The 26243-nt window shown below is 34.1% G+C and overlaps 3 protein-coding genes across 5 annotated transcripts in view; 1 reads left to right on the top strand and 2 right to left on the bottom strand.

Annotated features, from left to right (window-relative positions):
• The window catches only part of LOC108734587 (ankyrin repeat and fibronectin type-III domain-containing protein 1), a 375782-nt gene that overhangs the window by 92250 nt on the left and 257289 nt on the right, over positions 1-26243 (top strand). The window lies entirely within an intron of this gene.
• Positions 7254-17337, bottom strand: LOC108734594 (galactoside 2-alpha-L-fucosyltransferase 1-like). 3 transcript variants are annotated; one of them, XM_018466222.2, is made up of 7 exons: positions 17208-17337; positions 17074-17139; positions 16544-16750; positions 12879-13134; positions 10013-10207; positions 9099-9255; positions 7254-9021 (listed from the first exon to the last, which is right to left on the bottom strand). In XM_018466222.2, the coding sequence occupies exons 3-7, from the start codon at positions 16569-16571 to the stop codon at positions 8662-8664; spliced, it is 996 nt and encodes a 331-aa protein (XP_018321724.1). In that variant the 5' UTR covers positions 16572-16750; positions 17074-17139; positions 17208-17337; the 3' UTR covers positions 7254-8661. The 3 variants fall into 3 exon arrangements, with proteins under 3 accessions (XP_018321724.1, XP_018321723.1, XP_018321725.1); XM_018466221.2 differs by lacking the exon at positions 16544-16750 and having other exon boundaries at positions 17074-17337; XM_018466223.2 differs by lacking the exons at positions 16544-16750; positions 17074-17139.
• Positions 21073-25816, bottom strand: LOC108734595 (galactoside 2-alpha-L-fucosyltransferase 3-like). The gene is made up of 3 exons (XM_025977334.1): positions 25104-25816; positions 23926-24082; positions 21073-23769 (listed from the first exon to the last, which is right to left on the bottom strand). Exons 1-3 carry the CDS (start codon positions 25262-25264, stop codon positions 23410-23412), a joined length of 678 nt encoding a protein of 225 aa, XP_025833119.1. The 5' UTR covers positions 25265-25816; the 3' UTR covers positions 21073-23409.

Genomic DNA, 26243 nt, shown 5'->3' with positions numbered 1-26243 from the left:
ATAAATAGGTATTAAAAGCAACATTAACTTGATCAAATAAAAAAGGGTAGAAAAATAATAAGTGGGTAGTAAAAGTCCTTTAGTTTATTGAAACAAAAACCTACAGAAATCCAAATTTCCTCAATCTTCTTATCCCTTGTCCTCATAAATATGTATCCGCTCCATACATGAGGTCGGTTGATCTACTCCTTTGACAGTTTCTTCCAGACTTCCTGAGCGCTTTCCGAGAACACAGATAGTTAAAAGCATAATCTGACTGGAAGAAGAAAATCACTTTTCAGGTAGAGTTTTGGTCGGACCAGTCACTTCTTTAAAAACTAAACAAACTCACTTATTAATCAAGATCCTTTACCGTCCGTGTATTCTGTTCACCAGACAAAAATAGGATAAACACAGACGTATCCTTTTCACTTTTATCCCACAGCTACCTGGTTTAAGTCATGTATAATTTTCCCTAATAGGATGTTATCCATTTTGGGTGAGATTACATTAGCACAATACAATAAGCAAAATTCTATTCGGGCACGTAATTTATTGTGTCTATTGTGTTTCTGAAGCCAAAATAGGACCACATGATAAATTACTATCGTATAACAATTCCATTAAGAAGTCACTGCTTAACAATGTCCTCTTTTGCCCTTTAAACCCATCCAATTTGACATTTGTCACTGGCTCGTTAATCTTCGTGCTTATGACTAACCTAGTTTCCTAGTTAACTGATTTGGATACTCTAAAACGTTGCAGTTAAAGGCTCAGCTGGTAGAATATCTAGCACAATTTACGTTAATGCAGAGAACAGAACGTTTCTGGAACATCCTGTCCCTTTCCAACGACCACAATGGTCGGCTGTGTAACATTCAGAATCGTATACGCGTTTGTAAACGTGTACGTGTGTGAGTTCACTTCCCTAATTATTTCGCAAGTTTGTGCTTGGAGCAGGTCTCGCTTCTCGCTAATTTATGCTTGTTCATGGAATTACGTTGCCCCTAAAACTGTCACCACGTTATCAGAATAGTCGAACGTGTTCCTCGAATGTCTTACATATTATACGTCTTTTGAATACTAACGATCATTAAATGGAAGAAGCGATTTGGACTTATGCAGATGGACGCTCTATTTATCACAGTAAATTAATAGTTTAATTTCTACTCCATGATATGAGTACATTTTATCATAGAGCCTTTCTACCAAAGGGGCGTAAGACAATTACCTGGTGAAATAGCTTTCTCGTTTTTCTTATTTCTGGAATATATAAATACTACGCTATTGACTAAATCTCTCCATTTCTACTTTGTCTGAGTCAATCTTCTCGTGTGAGACGATTACTACGAAGCAACCACTTCCGTTTCCATTGAAAATATCCGGCGCAGTTTCGAACGAAACGTCTGGAAGAAATAAAAATTCCACTAGACCACGGCTTGTTAGTCCGGAAAATCTTCATCGTACAGACTCCTGCCGTGAAAGCCTACAAGCATATATTATTATAGGAAATTATATTTTATTTCTCTGTTTAAGTATATGATCACTAATTTATTTTTGGTAGAATTTATGCTATGCTATTGAATAGTAAAACGGCGGGCCATAGCGGCCTTTAACAATGTAGTGTAGGTATATTTAAATTCTGAACGCGTTTGCAACTTTAAGGAAAGAAATCAGTTCTATGCAGTATCTAATACGCACGTGTGAATAAAACTGTCACGATTTTCTTTCATTCGTCTCCAGGGAATTTATATTCCTTTTTTTCCTATTCTTCCACGTTTTCAATTGTGAAAACAACATTCTGTCACTTAATTTTCGTGCATTTCTGAATAGCCAACTTTTATTTTTATCATTAAAATAAATGAACGTGTGAATTCGTTTGTCACTTAAATTTTATTATAGTGTTGAGTTAACGTCTTACTTACACATTTTTATAAATAAAATATAAATGTAAACTTTTCAAAAATACACGGTGACGCATTCCACCTGAAAAATTTTCAACCGCAATTCTTTTTTTTTTTGGAAAATTTCGAAACGGGTCGATTTTACCTTCAAGAGGACATCTTTTGATTATAAATGTATGAATGTAAGGTCATTCTTCTAATGGTGACGGCAACGGCTTCTTCTTATCTTATCTTAAATAAAGCGCAAAGTTTATCATTTTACAGGTATTTAAATTCTTTTAACAAACATGCCAGCATTTGAAAAAAGGGACTTTGAGAGAGTTGGTAATCAAAGTTCTGGAAAGGTAATTTTATGTCAACAAGTACGGAATGTTTAATAAAATAATTCGAAGTGGTCTGTATTCTATTTAAACTGCCAGACGCGGATCGCTATTTCGATCTTTTTGGATCTCATCAGCGCGTCGCAGGCAGCTCCGACAGAACACAGACCACTTGGAATTATTTTATTCGATTATCGTAACGTGCCTATCACGTTGAGGTTAGCTACGCCGGGATTAGTTTCAACAAGTAGATATCCATATATTTAAATGGACCTTGTTGGAGCATACGTAATCCTAAAATGTAGCATCGTATTACAGATGGCGTTTACCGCGCCATTTGTGGTATTTTCTAGGGAATATTTGTTCCAATTTTACATTGTTGCTAACCATAACTTTCATAATTGTTATCATTGTCGATCATTACGATTTTGAATTTTTAGCGCATTGTTGGCGTTGTTGGCCATTATCCCCTTTTAGATGTTGCCATTAATAGGCCATTATGTTGCACATTAGCACATTATTAGTGTTGTCGGTCATTATTTCCTTTTATAATTACAATTATCTAGAAAGTGTTGGCTGTTAATTAGTTATTGTTGACTAATTTTGAAACAAACCTTCCAAATCATCATAGTTTACTGCATTGCGGAGAGAAGAAAAACCATCAGTTTCAATTTTAAGAACAATGAAATGCTCCACGAAAATTTTTAATCGTAGACATCCCGATAAGAACCTCAGCTACGTCCACGTACGAAATTTGATATCTCAATTCAAAAAACACGAAAGACGATGACATTTACTGTTACTACTAACAAGGATGCAGAGGTTGCATTGAATTTTTCATCAAGCATCAGAAAATTAGATTCTACTTCAGAAATGTCATCTAGATGTTTACAGCATCTTAAAAGATGATTCACATCGTCGTATATAATGTCAATTTGGTAAAGAATGAACGACGTTTCTAAAAATAACCATTTAAACTACATAGTTATTTTCTGTGTATCAATAAGACATTATCACCTTCTTTTTGCCTTGATTCTTTTGTTCCCATTAGGACTAGGGGAAGAAATAGTGAAATAATCATGAAATTATGAGAAAACACCATTCGCAGTCTCCAGAAAAGTTAAATGCTTGGAGTGGAATTTCGAGAAACAGTATTGTTGGTCCATTTTTTCTAATGAATAATATAATGGGTAAACCTTACTAAGTTTCCTTGAAGACTTAATCTACCCTCGCTTCGTGAATATTCTTGAAATTGTTTTTGGATGACGCTCTGTCACACTATACAGTTAGTGTAGGTACGTGAATTTCTGAGTTGAGATTTTCCCGAATACTAAATTGGTAGAAGCGGTTCCATTGAATGACCTCCATGACTGCCAGACTTAACAGTTTATTCTTTCGGGACTATTAAATCAGTATTATCTACAAACGGAACCTTCATAAATAACCCCTGAAATAATCGTGATTTCACTACTGCCTGGAAGTGAACGGCTTGCAATTTAAACATTTCATCAATTAAAGCTCCTTTAAAAACGTTTTTTACTTAATTCCACCTACGTTTCCTCATTAAAAAATGTTAGCATGTTCTTAAAATGATGCTTCACTTATTTTCCCCATTAGAAAGATGACTTTGCATCTATGAATTTGCAATCAAAACGTGTACGTCCCCCTTGAAAGTAAAATCGATTTTTTTAAGGACTTCAAAATAAAAGAATCCGGTTGGAAATGTTATAGGTGCAAGCTTATAAATGTTTCACTCTATAAATTGAAAACTACACTAACTGTTTTACCAGCTGGGTTTTTTTCAAGTGTATTATTACATCACTTAATTATGCTCACAGTATATAACTTAACCAATAGTGTATTGGGGTAGTATTTGAATAAATTTAACAATTGTGAACTATTTGATCATTCTATAATTTTTGAGTTTGTTAATTTCCAGAAAAGAAGAATCATAAAAAAAAGCACTCAATTATGTGCCCCTATACTTATATGTACCTATATATTATTATTGTTACGGACTATTTTATTTTAAGTAGTAACATCTTTTGGTAAAGAGAGTCGTACTTCGTTTAAATCATATAAATTAATGTCACGTAAGCAAACAACTTTTTCACTATTACTAAATTTATTTAATTATTTGCTTTCTAATTAGCACTACTATTATTAATTCAATATTATATCGCATACATTGTCGCTTCTTCTCATCTCTTTCTACTTCGCTTCCAACTTGTACTAACTAACCCTTCCGACCTCGCGGCAACTATTCATAGAGACTGGCCATGTTCTGAAATGATCCAGAATGTGACGTCTAGAAAATATGGTCTTCTTTGTCACTAAGTATCTTGGGTTGCATACACACAAATCGCATTCATGTTCAGCTCTGTTTGTATTTCTTTATTAACGTCTCAAGACTGTGACCTACTTCCTGTTAAAATAAAAATTCAAGCCCGTGCCTGAATCCTGCCATAAAATGTAGTTCTTCTACTTTATATCGCTTTAGAAGCTATTCGAAAAGCAATTCTGTGAAAATTCGGCAACTTTTCATTGTATTTTATCACTTAAGGCGTAGATAAACTCGTAACACAGTGACTATCTTACTGTTTACTGAACTAAATAATGTAGAAATAAAAAAGATTACAAGATTATGCACTTTATGAAGCAACTTTTTTCATCATTCCACGCGGATTGTTTATTGATGACGTATGAAAAAGCTGCGAGAAATATTAAACTGATTATAAGAATTTTTAAATGTCAGAAAGCTATAAAAACGGTCAAAGTTTCCGAGACCTTCATTTATTTTTACTCCATATAAGCTTCTGGCAGTACAACTGTAGGGATAGATATACAGGGGCAAAAGCTTTAAACAAAATGGAAAAAACAGTATTGTATGAAAATAATAAAAGTAAAACAAAAATACTGGTATGCTAGAGAAGAAAAAAGCGAATATAAAGATAGGAGACGAAACATTAAAAGAAGTGACTGATTTTTTGGGTATCTAGGAAGTCAGATATGTCAGGACAGAAGGAGTAGTAGGGATATAAAGCAGAGGTTAGGTTAGGCTGAGTCGCCTTGAATAAAAAGAAGTCACTTCTATGCTCACGAACGGTTAATTTAGAAATTCGAAAGGTTTGTAAAGGTGTGTTGGGAGTGCGGCGCTGTATGGGTGCGAAACATGGACTGTGGGCGCGGCGGAAAAGAAAAGGTTAGAAGCGTTCGAAATGTGGTGTTATAGGCGAATGATGAAGATACTGTGGCTAGAGAAGGTTAGAAATGAAGTGGTATTAGAAAGAATAGGAGAACAGAAAACTCTATGGAAGTCAATAAGAAATAGGCGAGATAGGTTAGTAGGGCACCTCTTAAGGCATGAAAAAAAAAACTTAAAAGCATATTAAAGGCAGAAACAGGAGTTAAGAGGAGTAGCGGTAGACTTAGATTAGATTACTGTTCGTAAATAATTAAGGATATGGGATGTTCTAGTTTTAGGGAAATGCGAAGATTAGTTCAAGATAAGAAAGAGTGGAAGTGCGTGAATAACAAGTCTTAGAACTGACGACCTTATGATGATGAAGCTTCTGCTAATGACAATGCTAAAACGTGTTACATGAAGTTAATATTTCTTATTTCAAAAGTTTATATAGTTACTGTACGTATGTACCTATATAAGTATCGAAGAGAGTAATAAGGTTAAAAATAAAGCACACCGTTTTACCTTCCTTAATTATGTTGTCACACACCAGTTCGTTTGGGGCTTACCACGTCAAAATCAACGTTTCGTCGTTCATCTCGTTTAATCCGTGGTAAAATTTCCGCAGGGTTACCTTTAACTACGTGACGTGAAAATAATTATCGTTTGGCCTCTGAAAAATACGGAATCAGAATATCGGGTGTACGCCAAATGTAATTTAAACATCGTTATAAAGATTGAAATTTCTCACCCTCTCATGCTTGTTCCGCTTTGGCTTTGCCATTATGTCTCTTTTACTATCTCCTCAAGCGACATTGACGCGACACCCTTCAAAAGCATTTAATTGCATTGTGCAAGGCGATGCTTTACATTAAGAAAACGTTTTTTATTTTTTATCTCTCGGAAGTGCCAGTTACTGTAAAACTGTACAGAGATGGTGCCAGCAGAGTTGCTCTTAAAATAATTTGATTACACTTTATCGTAACTCTTGATGGGAATGTGTCAATTTGAAGAAGAATGTACATTAATGTAAGGTCATGACCGCCATAAAATTTTTTAAATAATAATTTGTTATGTACAGTTTTATGTCAAATTGTTATTATTGTCCGAGGGATGACTGCAAAAATTGCAACGTATTTGTTAATGGGTCATTTAACACCAAATGAAACCTTGTACATTTCACTTAAAAAAACAAAAACTAGCTCTAGCTTGGTTTTCTAAAGAAATTTAGCTTTTGGACAGAATTATACGGATATCTCTATACGTTACCGTATTTAAGGATTAAAAGATGACGGGTTAAAGCTGTTTACTATTAATATACGGGGTCTGTTAAAAAAAAATTTGAATTTCCGAACGCAGATACGAAGCACTGCCATTGCTACAAAAAGGATACTTAGAACAATCTATTGTAAAAATACCATATATTAATTAATAAAAACAACATTTAATTCGAATTTCTTGCTAATTAATGCAGACAACTATACTTCGTTTACTTTGTCTAGCGATATGCCCCTTCGAATGTCTTTGGATGCGCGCTGGCAAAATCGTAGGTAGGGACAAAAAAGCTCATTATACTCTCGACTTTTCTTCATTAAACATACGTTTTCGTACAGTACCTGCCAAAAGGTTTGTTCAATCATGAATAGTAGTGCGAGTCGAAAACAAGCTTTAAAGCCTTTAATATGTCTTCAAATATAAATAAACATATCATTGATATTCTAAGTAGTAATTGGTACCAATAACAGCACATTCGAGCAATGCAATTTTAGTAGATAAAATGGTCTATTTTTCCTTTCAGTATTGTACGAATTATACGCTCCTCACCGGTTGAGAGTTTGGCCGAGAGTTGTCTCCTTTCTTTTCTGGCCTAGTGCTCTTCTTTTCTACTTTGCGCCGGTCAAACTGAAGGTCACATCGCTAGAGAAACTAAACGAAGTATACATAACTACCTTAAAGTACAGTAATGAATAGAATAATTTAAACAAAAACTTTAGACAGTAAAATTATTAAGAGATTGCAAATAGTTTACTGTTAACAAAGGTCTCATAAGTCGAAACAATTGTAGAGTTAAAATTTACTAAAGTGAAACATAAAAAAGCAAGTTTTTTTATTTTTTGTGTATTAAGAGATTGTGTTTACATCGTCAACGGAGTCTTCACGAATCATTCCGCAAAGGAACGTGTGAAGTTAGTAACATGTCGATGAGCCGATTTGTAGATGATATGTTGTTGAATGAACAGTCAACACGCAATCTCATAATGTTATTGTTACTATAATATATTGATGTAAAGTACTAGTTTACTGGATACCGCAAACTGAAGAATAACATTTTTAATTAAACAACTATACTTATCTAATGAAACAGTTACAAGTACAAAACGTTAAATTAACAGAAGACGGTTAATAATAACTATGTTTGTGTGTGTGTGATGTGTGGGTCATTGCATATGGCTGAAGTTAATACTTCTTGCACCAAATTAGTTGAATGACATGGAAGAACAAAAAAGAGAGGACTAGAATCCAAAATTCTAAAATATTGTCAAAGTTCACAGACAACGCATACTGTCGTGAGATGGCAGTCTGGATCTTGTTTCAGCGTAGGTACAGAAGTTCCTGTACGCTGCGTCTACCTGATGGGTTCGTCAGATACGTCAGGGACCTGTACAGCAATGTAACCACCTCTCCCCCAGGGAGATTCCTTAATTCCCCTGCTTTTTAACGTGGCGATGGATCATATCACCTCTTCCCTGCCAACTGACGTCGGGTTCTTCCTCGAAGGACAACAGATCTCCTCTTTGGCCTTCGCGGACGATCGTAATGGCACTCAGGGCCGCGATCTCGAGAGTGGAGAAGACAGCATCCAGCATGGGGTTACTCCTTCATTGCGTTTACGATTATAGCGTTTAACTCCAGCTTTGTCCGAAGGAGCGCAATCAGTATCCATTCCAAAATAACATAAAAAGCTCTAACTGCCGAAATTCTTTCTCAATTATGTTGAGTCCAATGTTACAAATTCAGAATTTCACGATCCTTCGTCTTTGATTACGCAGTGAGAAAACTTCTTTCGTGTATTTTTTCTACCATTTTTTACCACCTAAAAACTATCACCGCAATTGTCACAGTCCATCTCCGGTTGAATATCGAAACCCATGTTTAACAGATGTGAGTAAATGTTTTCGTAATGTACAATCTGAGCCGTGCCTGCGAATGCGCATGAAACCAATCTCCTTCTGCTATGTCTCACTCCAAATTAGCTAAACTATTATACGATTTTTTACTTAAGAACATGCCAATTAGGCAGCCTGGATGCAAGTCCCATTGCAAGTATGGGTCCCTTAACGTTCAACGGTATTTGCAGATCGTATACAAATGTCGTACCTCCAGCAAACAAAGCCGCAGTTGAAGAGAACGATCCGTACGAAATAATGGAGTGATTGCAATGAGAAAGTAGGGCCAGGTCCTTTAGTTTTTCAGACTCGAACGGATTTATTGCAAGATTCGCATCTTTCTTAAAACCTGCTTTATTTTGGTCGATCCAATTTGTATCAATCGTAACTAATATGAAAATTACTTTCTCGTATTTTTCCTGGAAAAACGACATCGCCTTGTTGTAATACTCGTAAGTTGGTGGTCCCTAAAATAGTTACTTTTTACAAATGTTTATTTAACTTCAACTGTTGGTCAGTATATTTAATAAAAAAGTATTATTACCTCAAATTTTTCGTGAAGGTATTTTCTTATGTGAGGTACGTAATCTGTGCCTCTGTAGTGCATTCCAACAAAAACGACGTCATCGTTTTCTTTGTAGTAAGTGCTTTTTAATGACTTCAAATTGGTATAGACTTCATTTACATATTCAGGTTTGAACCTATATAATAAAATGTGAGTCAGTAATGCTTTTGAACATGTGGATTTTCACTGAACAAAAAAATTGGTTATGTGCAAAATCTGCCTTAAATAAGAAGATAGAAAAGACATTTCGTTTTTATATTAACCCCATATATCCGAGTTGGCTCATTATGTTACTCACTTCATTAGGAATAAATTCAAATTTAATCAGATAAGAAGTTCATACTGGTGCAGATCGCAATTTTGATCTTGTTGGATCTCATCAGCGCGTGACATCAGTGGCTTTAGTGCACATTTAATAGATTCATTCCAAGATAAAAATGTTCAGTCTCTCAGAGTTTCCGAAAGTGAAACTTGAGTTTCCGTCTCTCATCGAGTCTCTCTGGTGTCTATGAGAGAGACTGTCAAGATGTCAAAAAAACTGTTTAGCGTCTCTGAACGAGAAACTCGAGTCGCCCATAAAGAGATCCTCATTTCGTGTCCAGTCTCGGAACGAGAGACTCAAGTCTCTCAATTTTTCAGTTTTATTCATTCAGTCTCTCTGTGAGAGACTCGAATCTCTGAATTAACAATTTTATCGTTCGAGTCTCTCATACAGAGACTGTGAAAGATCCATAAAAACACCTAGGCAATAGCTCAGAGATTGTAAAAGACGCTGAAAGACTCTGAGAGGCTGAAGAGAGAAAATGTTTTTTGTCGAATTTATCGCTTTTCAGTAAATATGCACTAAAGTCACAAATGGCCCAAATTTAATCCCTATTCATACCTTAGCTTACCTTAGTTCCCTTCTAATGTTGTCAAATCCGTAATCTGAAACAAATTCGTATCTTGCTGAATATTTTGGAAGTTCGAGGACAGCATTCTTTCCCTGTAATTCTTTTACCGGGATGTCATCGTGACCTCCTATGACTATCTTCTCTCTCTGTTGGATGCACACTTCCGGAAGATCTTGGAGAATTGGAATCCAAAGTCTTAAATAAATATACAATAGGGCGGTAAATTCCCAAAAAAGTAATAATTATCCAGATAAAGAAGAAAAGGTATTACAACATCAATGAAAAATTGAAAGTTGGTTTGAGTTGTACATGTTTGAGAACAAGTATTCTAAAAGAATTCTATTGGACAATACGTAAGTACTTACTTCCGTTTTTACCGTAATTGTTACAAAACCCACAGGAAAGCTAACTGTCCTAACAAAATTGCATTTACATTATCAACACAGGCTGAACGAACCAATTAAAAAATTAGATCTAAAATCTAGTTAAGTCACTACGTGTGTATCGCCATCTACTGATATATACGGCTAACTGAAGTATTTCATTAAGTTAAACAAGGACCTTAGTAATGTGTCCACTTATCCAACAGAATAGATGACGGCGATGCAGCCCTCATATGTAGATGACAGGCTCGTAAAACTAAATTAACAAGAATGAGACTGCATTTGGCATTCTAATGAGATCTAATAAGATTGAAACCGAGATCAACACCTAGGTAGTAGTTTCTAGTGACCAAAAACATATAATGGTCTTATCGGATAACTTCGGATGAAAAAAGCGGTAGAGATATAAAACAAAAGAAAGGCAGAAATTATAAAAGACAAGGTGCTGGAAATGATAGCATAACAGAGTGAGTCTTGTAAGTCCGTAAGAAATAAGATGGCAGAACTTTCTTAGGCATGAAGGGACAGTTAGAGGCATTTTAGAGGCAGAAACAGGAATTAAGAGGAGTAGATGTATACCTAGATTAGATGACGAAGTAGAATTTACTTGTTTAAGGAAATTTCCTCAGGATAGGGAAGAGTGGAGGTACGTGTATAACTAGTCTAATGACTGGCGACCCTATGACGATGATGAGTTTTTCCGATAGATTCGTATTATTATAAAAAATAAAGAAATATGGAATTAGATTAGATAACTGTTTACAAATAGGCTATTCTAGTTGACTAAGTCATCTAAAAGTCGTAAATTATGGTCTTGCTAAATAAGCAGTGTTGTTTATTTTTGATTTTTACGTTTCTGCTTTGAAACTTAGTTTTTTAATATTAAAATCGACTGAGGTTCGAAAAAAGGCTTAATTTACGAGAGATATCCTCTTTTAGCTAAAATTCCTTCAGAGGTTTTATAAATACCTCTTTTTTAATACTAATAATTAACACAAAACTCATGATAGAGTATGGAGTCAGCATTGAAACCCGATTCTGTAGCAACGTTCCTGTATTCTGGATGTAATAAATAATTTGAAAACATAAAATTGTGTTGAACTGAATCATACATACTTTTGCAACAACTTAAAAAACAAAAGACATTTTAAACATACATACAATTTAGACTTTTAGAAGTGAGTTAGTTTAAAATGCAATATTAATCTGAAAATTCATTTATGATTTTTTTTTTACCCACTACACGCTACCTCAAATTAATGAGGGAAAAATTGTTGTTGTTGTCACACCCCCGCCGGGAATCGAACCCGGGACCTTTGGCATGATGCACCAATGTTCTGACCAGCCGTGTAGGTCGATTGGTAGTTGTTGCTGTTGTCACCTCTGGTAGTTTAGTGGTCAGAACATTGATGCGTAAAGCCAAAGGTCCCGCGTTCGATTCCCGGCGGGGGTGTGACAACAACAACAATTTTTCCCTCATCAATTTGAGGTAGCGTGTAGTGGATAAAAAAAAAAATCAAAAATGAATTTTCAGATTAATATTTCATATTCATCATCATCATAAGGTCATCAGTCCTAAGACTGGTTGGACACGCACCTCCACTCTTTCCTATCCTGAGCTAAACTTCGCATTTCCCTAAAACTAGAACAACCCACATCCTTAACTATTTGCGAACAGTAATCTAATCTAGGTCTACCTCTACCCCTCCTAACTCCTGTTTCTGCCTCTAATATGTCTCTGACTAGACCTTCATGCCTGAGAAGGTGTCCTACCAACCTATCTCGCCTATTTTTTATTGACTTCCATAGAGTCCTCTGTTCTCCTATTCTTTCCAATACCTCTTCATTTCTAACCTTTTCTACCCACGATATCCTCATCATCCGCCTATAACACCACATTTCGAACGCTTCTAACCTTTTCTTTTCCGCCGCTCCCACTGTCCATGTTTCGCACCCGTACAACGCCGTGCTCCAAACATACACCTTTAACAACCTTTTTCGAATTTCTAAATTAACCGTTCGCGAGCATAGAAGTGACTTCTTTTTATTAAAGGCGACACGACCCTGCGCTATCCTCTGCTTTATATCCCTACTACTCCTTCCATCCTCACTTATCTGACTTCCTAGGTATCTAAAATCAGCCACTTCTTCTAATTTTTCGTCTCCTATCTTTATATTCGCTCTTTCCCTACTTTTTCTTCCCTTGCATATCAGTATTTTAGTTTTACTTTTATTTATTTTCATACAGTACTGATCTGTCAGTACCGCTTCCATTTTATTTAAAGCTATCTCTAGGTCCTCCTTGCTAGATGCTAATACTGCAATATCATCTGCAAATCTAAGCATACTAATCTTTTGCCCTTGCACGTCTATCCCTCCAGATATTTTGATATGATAACATTTTAATTCTGCTATTATTGGTAATTATTTGTGATTTCTCGTAAGGAATGTAAAAAAGAATTGAATTACTTAACAATTCATACTTTTGAAAAACAACCTCCATGTCTTTCGTGATTTCCATAGGAACGTAAGGGTAAAAACGACACTCGTCTTTGTAAAGTTGATATGCCGCATAGAGAGACATGTACTCCCATATCCTGTTGCCAAGTTGACCTCCAAATCCAACAGTTATAATATTTCCGTCGGGACATGATCCAAAACTATCTACCACGTTAATGTCGTCATTAAACTTTTCGGTGTCAACGGAATATTGAAAACGTTCATCACTCGAATAACCCTCTAAAATCAAGTTGAAAAGACGAAATTATTTAGTTAAAAAGCAAAGTAGGTTTTTAGCATTTTAATGAATGAAATTTATGAAACAAAAAAGAACTGAACTGCCAAAGGCAAAAACAGTACGTAATGTATTGTCGTATTATCAGCTTACAATATAATCACAATCACTGAAAAGAGGCGCCAGGTTTTGGTATAATTATAGTAATATTAATGTTACATATTTTTTAAAGTTATACTTCTTTTGGCGCGTTATGAATAATGAATTTTTACGATGCGCGCGCACCTAGACACAAAATTAACATGTTGAAGTTGACTACGGAACATACAATATTAACATGATGAAGTTAGCTGCACTCAGCGTCGTAAATGCTATATTGTATAAATTCTAATATATAAATGCTGTGTTGTAGCTTTTTGTGACTCACATTATCGTTGAATCACAATTAGTTCAACTTATGGACGTAAATTAATTAATTTCCATAATGTGTAAATAATTTCAGTTTTTGAAGTTATTTTAATTATGTAACAATAATTTAACGACGCATAAATAGACTTTATTTTAATTAGATTATGCTTTTTATTTTTGTATTGTTATTATTTATATTATATACGTATATATTGTATTACTTCTTATTTTTTATTGTTACACTAAAGTAGTGTAACTTCTTACGTGCATACATAAGTATACACACATTTTTTTTTATTCAGCTAATATTTTAAATCCCTGAAAGTCTTTATCAGTTTTACAAATAGAATTAGTAGATTTTATAGATATAACTGTCACCGCGATAAATCTTTAATCCCTCATTTATTTTTGCTAAAATTTGATAAACTGTTTGATTTCCGCTTTCGTAGCTAACCATGCTTTCTTAGAAACAAATAGTAAAAACAGATTAGAAGGCAGTCTGTAATGCGTAGTATGTGATGTTTACTATATAACATACGTTTATTATGTTTATTATTTGTTTTTTATTTATTATTTTGTTTATTACCGTTTAATTATATTATTATAATAAAAACAGAAACGTATTAATCCCTTTTTAACAACAATCAAGCAGTTAATCCACATAAATTCGGTATCATTATAGGAGCGCCGTTCTTGTTAAAATAGTAAAGAAAAACAATTAAATAAGATGTCGGTTTGTGAAAGTATTTGAAGAAAAAATCAGTTTGAAATTGCTGTACATACTGCCTATTGAAAATGTATATTTTGAGCTCTTTTTCTCACAAAGAAATCATTTATAGCATTCATTGAAATGGAAAACGTTAAACGAAATAATTTTAAGAACTGTTTTTTTAAATTTACGTTCATGCACTTTAGGATGTTTGGGAGGTATGTCAAAATGCTACGAGACAAATAAAAATTTGGAAGAACGTTCGTCATTCAATTCTAAAACTCCTGTAAAAATTACAAACCGATTCACTAAACCGTTAAAAAGTTATTGAAATTTTAAAAAATTGTAATTTTATACGTCATTTTATGGAGATTCGTTAACCGAACTGATTAAATTATTTTTATTAACAGAAAAAAAGCTACCAGAAATTTCAAACTTTTATAATAAGTAACTTGAACTCTGGAGAATCACTTTAGCGTAAGGTTATTCAAATTCACTAAATGGTTATCGAGGAAAAAATGAAAAATTAGCTAAAAGTGTCGTTTTTACTTGATAATATTTATAATTGTCTAAAATAAATGCAATTTTAAAGTTTTAATTATTATTTAAACATATTAAAAAGTTTTACGCTCATTATTAATATTTTTTTGTTTCGAAGTTGAAATCAAGGCATATTCACTGCCAAAAGTCAGTTAAAGATTTTCCATATTATTCGTTATTTCTTATTTTATTCAAAGTTTTCGGTCAAATTCCAAATTGTCTCTCAAACCGTATACTTTTTTTTAGTATAGATAGTATTTATTTACCTCATGATATGCTGCAAAATCTAATTAATCACGAATTTCTAATTTTATGTACTCTTGTCTCTGATTGTACCTCCCAAACATTCTTTAGTAGATACATATTTTTTTTAATCTATGCTATTAATTTTCCGCCTTATAATTTATGATACAAATGCAAGGTCGAAATGCATTACGTCTACACTAAATTGATAAAAGGCAAAGTACGTTTCAGTTAGTAAATAATACTTATTGATAAAACGAAAAATAATTGATCTGCAGAACAACATATAATTTATTGTCATATTATCAGTTTGTAGGTATTTATAATAATCACCGTTACGTATTAAAAAAAGACTCCATAATTTTATGTCATTTACCTATGGCAATATTAATTTAAGATATTCTTTTGTTCAAGAAAATTTACAATTATTTAGTAACAGCGTAATTTTCGCAGATCTGTTTGGTGGAGGGGAGGGAGGCGCGGTTTTTCTAAATGTGGCTAAAATGTGTGATACGTTTTGTCAAATCTCCTTCTGCATGGCTTGGTCAGACCAAACGCATGTACTTTTTGCCAAACTTTACTAAAACGTGGTGCATTGTGCCTTAGACCAAATAACGATAAGCTTTCCACGCGGCGTAGTGAAAATCATATACACTTCGTAGGAGCTGCTACCTGAGGTTAGTTTAGGTCAGTCCATATCCTTCAATGAGTACGAGAGAGTCAGCAATAATGACCCATATTGCTTTCTCTTTTTCTTCTCCCTTCCACTGCCGTATCAAGCCCCTTCATCCGATAGACGAGCGAAGCCTCTTTCGTAACTTAAATAATACCTACGAAAATTTTCTAATGATCGACCGCCAGGTCAGAGGTAGCACGCCCGACTACGTTCGCAATGTTATTGGGTTCGGTTATGGAAGAGGGGTCTCACCTACGAAATGGAAGGGATAAGAAAAGGAAAGAATCATCTCACTTGCACTCGCAGGAGCAATGAGGAGCACCTTGGCTGTACCTGAGGAGCACTCGGGAGTCAAAAGAGCCGAGATTGCCCGGCCCTGAGCTACATAGTGTGAATTGACATTAGGCATATCTTTCGTAAAATTAGAAACCAAAATTCCACTTTCTTTTAATAGTACTCCACGTTTCACAAGCTGGAGTTCTTCCAGATAGTAATCTTCTACTTCCCTTGACTCCGGCATGTAGCTGCTCCAGGTTGTTTCCTTATTAAACCAATATTGGTTCCAAATGGACTTTAATACGTAAGTATCCCCATGCTTCTCCAGGTTTCACATTGATTAGGTGAAGACCGATAAGTTTAGTGTCCTGTTTTTACTGTGTCAATTAGTAATTAATGCGCCACGTGTTAGCGGTTTGGTGAAGTTATGCGGGAAGAAGACATGCCAAAACGTACCGCGTTTTAATCATGGCAAAACATACTAGTGCTTGGTCTCGGCCAATCAGATGAGCGAAAAGCGCACTATTGACTATATAATAGCACATTTTGCTTAAATACTAACCGGCAAAATTAGTACTTATTCGGTGCATCTCTAATTTATAGCATTATTCTTACTGGCCGGTATGGATTGTTAACTATTCCTCTCTTTGCACTCATCGAACGTCCTACTTTTATTGCTTCCATACCACACCAAAGCGCGTGGACTATAGATTAGTTTGCTCTAGTGACATTTCTACCAAATAGCGTTGAAATTTTGAATAGGTAGATACTTGGAAAAGATTTGAATTTTTGTATAATGTCAAGAATTTTCAACAAATAATTGCATTTATTTAAATATTTATAAAAATATATTATTTTTATTTGTGATATTGATGTTTGATATGGCAAACGATTATCAAATTTTACTCGAACATATAATTAATATAAGGTACTGATAAATGTAGATACTAATTATTCAGAGAATTTAGAAATTGTTCGGAATCTTTGACTATTTTAAGATCCAATACTCTTGTAATAATATTAGAACGAATTATAACGAGTTTTTATCAGCTTTTTAGTTTTCTCAATAGGAAACCAAATTATTTTACTTACCTAATTTAATAAGTTGTTGGTTACTTAAAAAGTCAACAAGCAAATAAACACAGACAGTAAATAGTACTAAAATAAAGTATAGTTTCTTTCTTGTTATCATTTTTATAACTACCAAACATTAAACCACAACTTACTTTATGGCGAGTGAAGTACACTGATCAAAAGATATACTCAAGGTATTCAAACTAATGTTAGAATTGAATATAGCCAATTATATGTGAAATTTGAATTAAAAAAAAAACGCTATAACGTGTTGTTTGTCTGAGAAATCAGTAGATACTACATCATTTGATTACTTCGATTATGAATTTCATCTAATCTTTATGAAGGCGGATTACAGATAACCCAAACTTTTCGTCATACATACGCATGTACAGAGGCTTCCAAATTTTGTCAACGACTTATTACAGATTTCTAATATCTGATGTAAATTCATCATCATAAGGTAGTCAATCTTAAGACTGATTGGATACGCATCTCCACTCTTTCCTATCCGGAGCTAATCTTCATATTTCCCTAAAACTAGAACATCCCACATCCTTAACTATTTGCGAACAGTAATCTAATCTGGGTCTCTACCTCTACTCCTCTTAACTCCTGTTTCTGCCTTTAATATGTCTCTAGACTAGACCTTCATGTCTGAGAAGGTGTCCTACTAACCTATCTCGCCTATATTTTATTAACTTCCATAGAGTCCTGTGTTCTCCTACTCTTTCTATTACCTCTTCATTTCTAACCTTCTTTATCCACGGTATCCTCATCATTCGTCGGTAACACCACATTTCGAACGCGTCATGCTCCAAACATACACCTTTAACAATCTTTTTCAATTTGTAAATGAATCGTTCGCGAGCATAAAAGTGACTTCTTTTTATTAAAGGCATCACAACCCTGCGCTATCTTCTGCTTTATATCCCTACTACTCCTTCCGTTCTGACTTATCTGACTTCCTAGATACTTAAAATCAGTCAATTCTTATAATTTTTGATCTCCTGTCTTTATATTTGCTCTTTCTCTACTTTTTCTTCCCTGGCGTACCAGTATTTTTGTTTTACTTTTATTTATTTTCATGCAATACTGTTCTATCTAAATTTAAAGCCTACAAGTATCGCCAGTATTGTGTCTGTTTCTATTCAAAATAAAATGACAATCCCTGTAGCCGCGACAGAGTTATGCGCAGTGGCCAAGAAAGTGGAAACGATATAGCTAGAACTTAATGTTTTACCGAGCGGCATGACCTGGAGGTCTAGACCATTGCTTAGCATTCGGGAGGACGCCGGTTCGTTTCCGGGTCCGTCTGCCTTGGTCCAAGTTTTTCTGTGGTTTCCTTAGATCACTTAGGCAAATGCTGAGGCAGTAATATTCCACAGATAATCTTTCACTCTCTTCTGTCTTCATTTCGTCCGTCTCATCTTTCACACACGAACCACCACCCACCCATTCCCACGATTCCTGAAAGCAGGCTGAAGAGGGCCTTCCGCCCTACCTTCCGGCGTAGTCCGGAGGGACTGCCCGTCCACCAGCATTACTGGCTGGTGGGAATGAAACACCCAAAAAAAAAAAAAGAAAACTTAATGTTGATGAATAGTGATCACCGTGTACAGCCTGCGTGGAATCAATTCAATATGAAATTACCAATATATGGCAGGAGACATCAAAATCGGTTTTATTTGTTTCTCTTACTGTGCGTAGCCGAAAAGTATATCCTTACTCTCTTTCCCTCTCTTTCTCGCTTGTGAGCATCTCGCAGCTACAGATTCGTTGGTCGAGCTGTACTTTGCCCACATCCCACATGCTCTCAGCACATGCATCATTGTTTCATCTCCCCTTTCATATATCCTGAATACCCTTTCTTCTTCCTTCATCCAATATCTACATTTTCTAATTTCATTTCCTACCCTAAACGTTGCTATACGTTCACATCCATCATTCCACAAAAATAATCTGGTATAGTCTCGCTACCAATGCTCCCATAGAACATTCATATATTCCACATATCTCGACTTATCAGTACTTCTTAGACATTCACCTTTATCATCTTATTACATCTTATCCTTACCATTTTCTCGACTTTATTATTTTTAAGTTAACTACATTCATGTTATAAATTAATTTAAAATACTTACGCTTTTTAAACCTTGGAAAATATGTTCCAGTGTTTTGCTTGTCACCACCTTCTGAAAGTTTAAGAAATATTTTCGAAAACATTTCGCTATAAGATTAAAACCTAATTAATGTTTTTCTTTTTGTTGCAGGTACGTTCGAGTTTAGTAGCAGGTAATTGAATCAGCTTTGGAATAGTCAAAACTCACAGATGTGATTATATTTTATTTGAATAAGATTATTTGAGGAAGGCCAATTGATATTTAATTCCAAATAACTTTATTTTTCTGAAATTTTTCAAAGCCTTATTATAACATATTAAATCTGACGTTATAAATGTGATCTCTGACTCCATCTGAAGGTAGGAATCTCCATATTATTAAGGAATTCAAACCAAATCTTTATTTTTTAAGGAGAATGTCACTTTCTTTTTTTACCTTCAAATTAGTAACAAACAAATGAAAATAAAGGACAATTTCATCTATGCATAATATGGAAGTAAGTTCTGAGATACTTTGAATTTTTGTAGACATGAAGGTCTAGTCAGAGACATATTAGAAGCAGAAACAGGAGTTAGGAGGGGTAGAGGTAGACCTAGATTAGATTACTCTTTGCAAATAGTTAAGGATGTGGGCTGTTCTAGTTTTAGGGAAATGCGAAGTTTAGCTCAGGATAGGAAAGAGTGGAGGTACGTGTCCAACCAGTCTTAGGACTGATGATGATGATGAATTCAATGTATTGGTGAATTAACTTTTGAATTAATTACTCTAGTACTGGTATGTAAAACCAAGAGAATGACTGTATATAGCAACAATTTTTCTTCATTTATTTGCTATTACCTGTAGTGGTAAAATAATTCAAGAATTAATTCACTAATATATTGAAGTGAAGTCTGTCAATATTATTAATTAGAATAAATATTAGGTATAGGTAGTTTTCCTATTGCTATTTACATGTGTAACCCGATATTAAAGAGTAATCTGGGGTATCTTTCTTTATTACTTTTACAATGTTAGCCTTTAACAATAGATAAAAATTTTACGAAGCACACCCGTAGGAAAAATTTCCATTCAATTTCCATTAAAAAAATGCCATTAAATTACCACTGATAATAATTAATGGTAAAAAATGGATTTCAATGGGATTTCCATTGCTTCAGCAATGGAAATCCCATTGCGTTCCATTGGAACTTCATCAGCATGCTTTTTTCCATAATCACTTTCCTTTTCCTTTTTCACTTTTCCATTTTCACTTGCTTCTGATAAAACTACATCACTCTCACAGATGACTTCGGCCTCCTCTATATTCTGGCATGGTTCAAAATCATCAAACAATGCTTCTAATGTAGGCTTTTTCACTTGTCTAGGGGTTGTTTAATAAAAGGCTCCGGGTAGTTGAATACATATATAATAAACATAATAATGAATATAAACAGCAAACAGCAAAACGAGTAACAAACAGGAACTAAATATATACAACTTATATACAATATTCAATGTATCGCGTCTTCCAAAATACATACGACTTTTCAATTGACCTGTTATATCTATTAAATTACTCAATACTGGNCTCAACGTCTAAATGAAATATACCGTTTTAATCAAACATCTTACTACCTTGCTTGTCTCTCACTCTACTGCCGTGGTGGTCCCTCACGTACCCCCAACATGCACGCATAGGTAAAACTAGATTATTGATTTTCCACCACCTAATTGGCAATATCACTACTCTTGCACCTGGGCAAGCAAAAACTGTATCGAAAAAAGCTAATAGTACATGTGGCCAGCAATTATATTGTAAATGGAAACAATTATTTTTCCATTTATGCCAAATGGTTTTGAATGGAATTTACAAATTTTCCATTGATTCCCATTGAACTTCAATGGAAATTTTTCCTACGGGCATATTCATCGAAATATTAGAAATATTTAATGTTTATTTTTATATTCCTTTATTTTGTTCTTATTCTTTATGGCTTGATAATTGTGGATTATGTTCCTCTTTCTTCTCTAATTTTAATAAATTGATATCTCCCACAGTAACTTCACTATGAATATCGGTCGCACATCCCCTTTTGGATTGCTTTCGTCCAGTTAACATTGTATGTTAAAAAGTACCTTTTCAGTTTGACACACAGTTTCAAATTTTGCGAAAGAGTTTTGAACTTCGGCGTCTAAATAATCATTGCCTTTATTATCTACGTTTAATCTATCAAAATACGTTAGTCTGCGTCAGATGAACCGCTAAATGATGGATGTTGTTCAATAAACTCAATTAACTCCTTATTACGTTCCTGGTCTAAATTCCGCTATTACATTCTTTGTACACATTGTTTTAATATTTACTTATTTTCACAATTGTAATAACAGTACTGCAGAAATGAATGAAGAATTAAAACTTCAGTGACAAAAAATACTGTTGGAAATTGTAATAATGTTTCTTATCTGTAAACAAGGTCACAAAGAATGCCAATGCACTAGTCAATTACAACAATAAATAATTATCTAGTTTAAATAAACTTTACTGATAGTGAATTAATACTTAAGTAAATGAAGAGTCGCAAACAAGTGAAAAATCAGGAAAAGAATTCACACCAGAATAATAGAATCGCCGAAACTGCCGAAAATATCTCAATTAGGTCAGATGTTAGAATTTCAGAATATCATCAATCTTGACCTTAGATGTTGTGTAATGGCAGAATTCTACCCGTTTATTAATATCCACCAATTTTTATCACTTAAAACTTATTTACAGTCCATCCCTTGTTGTACAGGGTGTTTCTGTAATAAGTAGCAGGCCTAAAGGAAGTGACAAAGCACTTTAAAATAAGAAAACTAAGTAAATGCTTGGTGGTACAAAAAAAGTTCACCATTTTAGAGAAAAACGAATTTGAAAGTAAAAACAAGGACCAGTCCGGCCCTTATAGCATCACGCATAGAATTACGACAACGCAACGCCACATTCAATCGGTTGGTAATTAGCAGCATCCGTGTTGTATTTTTGACTCATGCATTCTTTGTTATTTGTTAGATTGACGATGTTTAAGTTGCTAAAGTAGTTCTTTGTTCTTTAAACGTTGTAGGCTTGTATGTATGTAGTAAGTCGAAGTCATTGGCAGTAGGTCAGTGTATCAATGTCAGAGGTCAGTGCAGAATAGTATTTTCTAAAACAATTTCTTAGACGCTAGATTGAACGTACGGGTCTTGTAGCTCAGAGGGTACGTAGTTCGGATCTAAATCCACTTTACTATTTTGTACGGGGTTGCATAAAACAGCCCGTGTATCAAAAACCAGTACAGAACGCTAATGACTTGCACGACTACACACGACGATCGCTTTAAATAAAATAAACCAACGTGACGGATGTTTTCGCGCGACTCAAAAATAATTTTGGTAGACGCCTCGAATTCTTTTAGTTCTCGATTCAAATTTTCAAAAAATTGTTTTGTTGTGTACGAGCGTATGCGGGTATGTTTACTGGTGTTGTAATTAATTTTTTGTAAGTAGAGGATAGGGTTAGTAGCGGGCCACCCATAAAACAAAAATAACACATTTTAACTCAAAAGTGGTTTGGAAATATACCTTACAATTAATAAAATTACAATTATTCTACCTATCTAGAGGATATTAAGTTACATATTAATGTTTACGCAACGTTTATGTTTTTCTTTCTATTAGGTTCTTAATGTCATGCTGAAACTGCATCCTATCAGCGATGAACAAAATATAGTTATTTTATTAATTTTTAACATAATGGGCGTCTAAACATTATCATGTGTAGTAGCATAATAGTAAGATGTTGACATTTACTTTCTTAGTCGTTCCACAACCGTCACTGTTTACATTCTCCATCGATGTAACTGCTTAATTGTAACCGCACATTCACTGTACGTTGTCAACTCACGCACAGGGCCGGTTTCGAATTGCAATTTCTTCCAGTTTTCTTACAACTTTTTGTGTCCTTTAACCATGTTGCTTTACTCATCATGCAATCCCCATTGCATCTAGTTAACACCCTCCAACGCTTGCTATTTATTTTAGAAACACGCTGTATGGCGAGGCACAGTCATGTTTTCGTATTGTTCAATGGAAACGTAATAAAGTCCGCCTCTGGCATACGGGAAGGCTCATGAGGTATTGATTACCAATAACTCCGTCTGCAATATCTTTAAATTAATTAGCTAAGCTATCATACGCCTCCCTGAGATAATACAAAAGTAATAGTGTACTATTTTTATTTAAGAAGGTGCCAATTAGGCATCCTGGATGCAAGTCCCATCGCGAGAATGGGTGCTGGCATGTTCAAAGGCACCCCCAGGTCGTACACAAACGTTGTACCCCCGGCAAACAAAGCCGCAGTTGAAGAGTACGATCCGAAAGAAATAATGGAGTGATTACAATGAGAAAGAAGGACGAAGTCCTTTATTTTTTCCGATTGGAAAGGATTTATTGCAAGATTCACATCTTTTTTAAAACCTATTCTGTTTTTGTCTAACCAGTCTTTGTCTATCGTTATTAATACGAAAATTATTTTCTCATATTTTTCTTGAAAAAACGACATCGCCTTGTTGTAATACTCGTAGGTCGGTGGTCCCTGAAATAATTACTTTTTACAAACATAGTTCAGTATCTATATGAGCCTTAATTTATAAATGTTTGTTTTTAAATACTTTCTTTTCATGTAATATTATTTTGCAGTTTCTGCGAATATGTTCATTTCTATCTAAAATATTTGATAAGAAAATGTTACCTCAAACTTATCGTGAAGATAATCTTTTATATGAGGTATAAAATCTGTTCCTCTGTAGTGCATTCCAACAAAAACAACGTCATCGTATTCTTTGTAGTAACTGCTTTTTAATGACTTCAAATTGGTATAAGCTTCAGTTACATACTCAGGCTTGAACCTAATAAAATAAATATATTTAATTTTTTAATGATTAGAAAAATTAGTAGCCCTAAGGCCACAAAACGATCAGTTCATAAATAACATACAAACTAGGTGGCGCTAGTTTTGGGAAATTTCCCAAGACCTAGGGAATTAGTGCCAGATAAGAGGAAGGGGTCTTTTCTTTAATTGACAATATAGGTTATTTAGTTATTGTGCCCAATGAATTCTTCTTGTTAATAACCCATATATCAAAAACGCAATAAACATCAAACAACAAAAGATTAGTCTACTTAGATTTGCAGATGATATAGCAGTACTAGCATCTAGCAAGGAGGAGTTAGAAATAGCTTTAAATAAAATGGAAGCGGTATTGACAAAACAGTATTGTTTGAAAATAAATACTAAAACAAAAGTACTGGTATGCTAGGGAAGAAAAGGTAGGAAAAAATGAATATAAATATAGGAGACGAAAAATTAGAAGAAGTGGTTGATTTTAGGTATCTAGAAAGTCAGGACAGAAGGAGTATTATGAATATAAAGCTGAAGATAGCTTAGGGTCGAGTCGCATTCAATAAAAAGAAGTCACTTCTATGTTCGCGAACGGTTACTTTAGAAATTCGAAAAAGATTGTGTACGGGTGCGAAATATGGACATGGACGAAGAGGGCGGCGGAAATGAAAAGGTTAGAAGCAGTTCGAAATGTGATGTTACGTCAAGCGAATGATGAGGCTACCATGAATAGAAAAGGTTAGAAGTGACGAGATATTAAGAAGAATAGGAGAACAGAGGAAGTCAGTAAAAAATATTTTATTGAATAACTAAAGAAAAAGATCTCCTTTTGTGTCAAATATTTAACATAACACAACATCCTTTTCTGGTCGTAACAATCCTTGAGAAAATATAAGGAAATTTCTGTTAATAAACTGGAAAATAAAGAAAAAAAGAAATAAGAAACTTCATTCCAAAAAATTAGGTAAGAGGTATGTTCACATAATTAGGAATGATTCAAAAACGCCTTATTCATAATCGTAACGTACCTTAATTCCTTTCTAAAATTCTCAAATCCATAATCTGAAACAAACTCGTATCTTGCTGAGTATTTTGGAAGTTCAACGAAAGCATTCTTTCCTTTCAATTTTTTTACCGGAATATCACCGTGAAATGCTACAGCTATTTTTTCTCTTTGTTGCATACACATTTCCGGAAGTTCTTCTAGAGTTGGTAACCGCAGTCTTAAATAAAACAATAAGACTTTAAGAGAATAAGTTTATGAGCAAAGTAATGTAATAAAAGTATTATATTACATTAATGAAAAAAGAATGAAATTTTATTTGAATGTAAATCATAACTAACTAACTCTAGATTATTTGTCCGTTGTAGGTAATAATGTAGCAGTACGACAGACAGAATACGTGCCTGTCATTGAATAATTGATTTACACGCAGCCCTTCAATTTATATTGAGTAGGTATAAAATCGATTCAATTGTTTATCAATAGAGTACAATGAAATTAATAATAAGCCGCCACGTAAGATTCTTTTATCGTACGGGTCTTGGAGAATGATTTTACAATTTGCAACTGCCAGTATCAAAGGTGTAAAGGTTGCGGTAATATCGAGCGTCATCTGAGGCACTCTCTCACAACAACATTTTCCGAACATATTTTTTATTGGACTGTTATGTCTAAAGAATTAACATTAGGCAAAAATATGCGGTTAATATCTCACAATGCATAGGTAGGAACAGAATAACTTTAACAGACTTCTAAGTAATTCGAAATATTTTTATTTACTTCAGTTTTGTTTTTATTGAAATAATTTTTAGCAATACTTTATTTTTTCCATATTGTAATTTACTGATCGGAAATGTTTTGAAAATGATGGTAAACAATTTTTACATTTGTAGGATCACAAATTGGTAGCTGCGGCGATAAAAATAGTAACTAAATAATAAATAATTAGAATAAAATATAGAATTGTGGTGGTTTAAATTCTACATACATATTTTTGCAAGTAACAAGCTAAAGTTTTTATATTTTTCTATAATATTAAGTACGAAAGATCGAAAAACAAAAGACATTATAGTGTAATATTATTCTTTGTTTAATTTTGTTGTCATTATTTTCCGTAAGTAGTGTTGCCAACTACTAAAAAGTTTAACATCTAAAGCTCAATTCA

The sequence above is a fragment of the Agrilus planipennis genome, unplaced genomic scaffold (genome assembly GCF_000699045.2).
Source record: "Agrilus planipennis isolate EAB-ADULT unplaced genomic scaffold, Apla_2.0 scaffold89, whole genome shotgun sequence".
Taxonomy (NCBI): domain Eukaryota; kingdom Metazoa; phylum Arthropoda; class Insecta; order Coleoptera; family Buprestidae; genus Agrilus; species Agrilus planipennis.
This window is presented reverse-complemented; position numbering and strand designations above follow the sequence as displayed.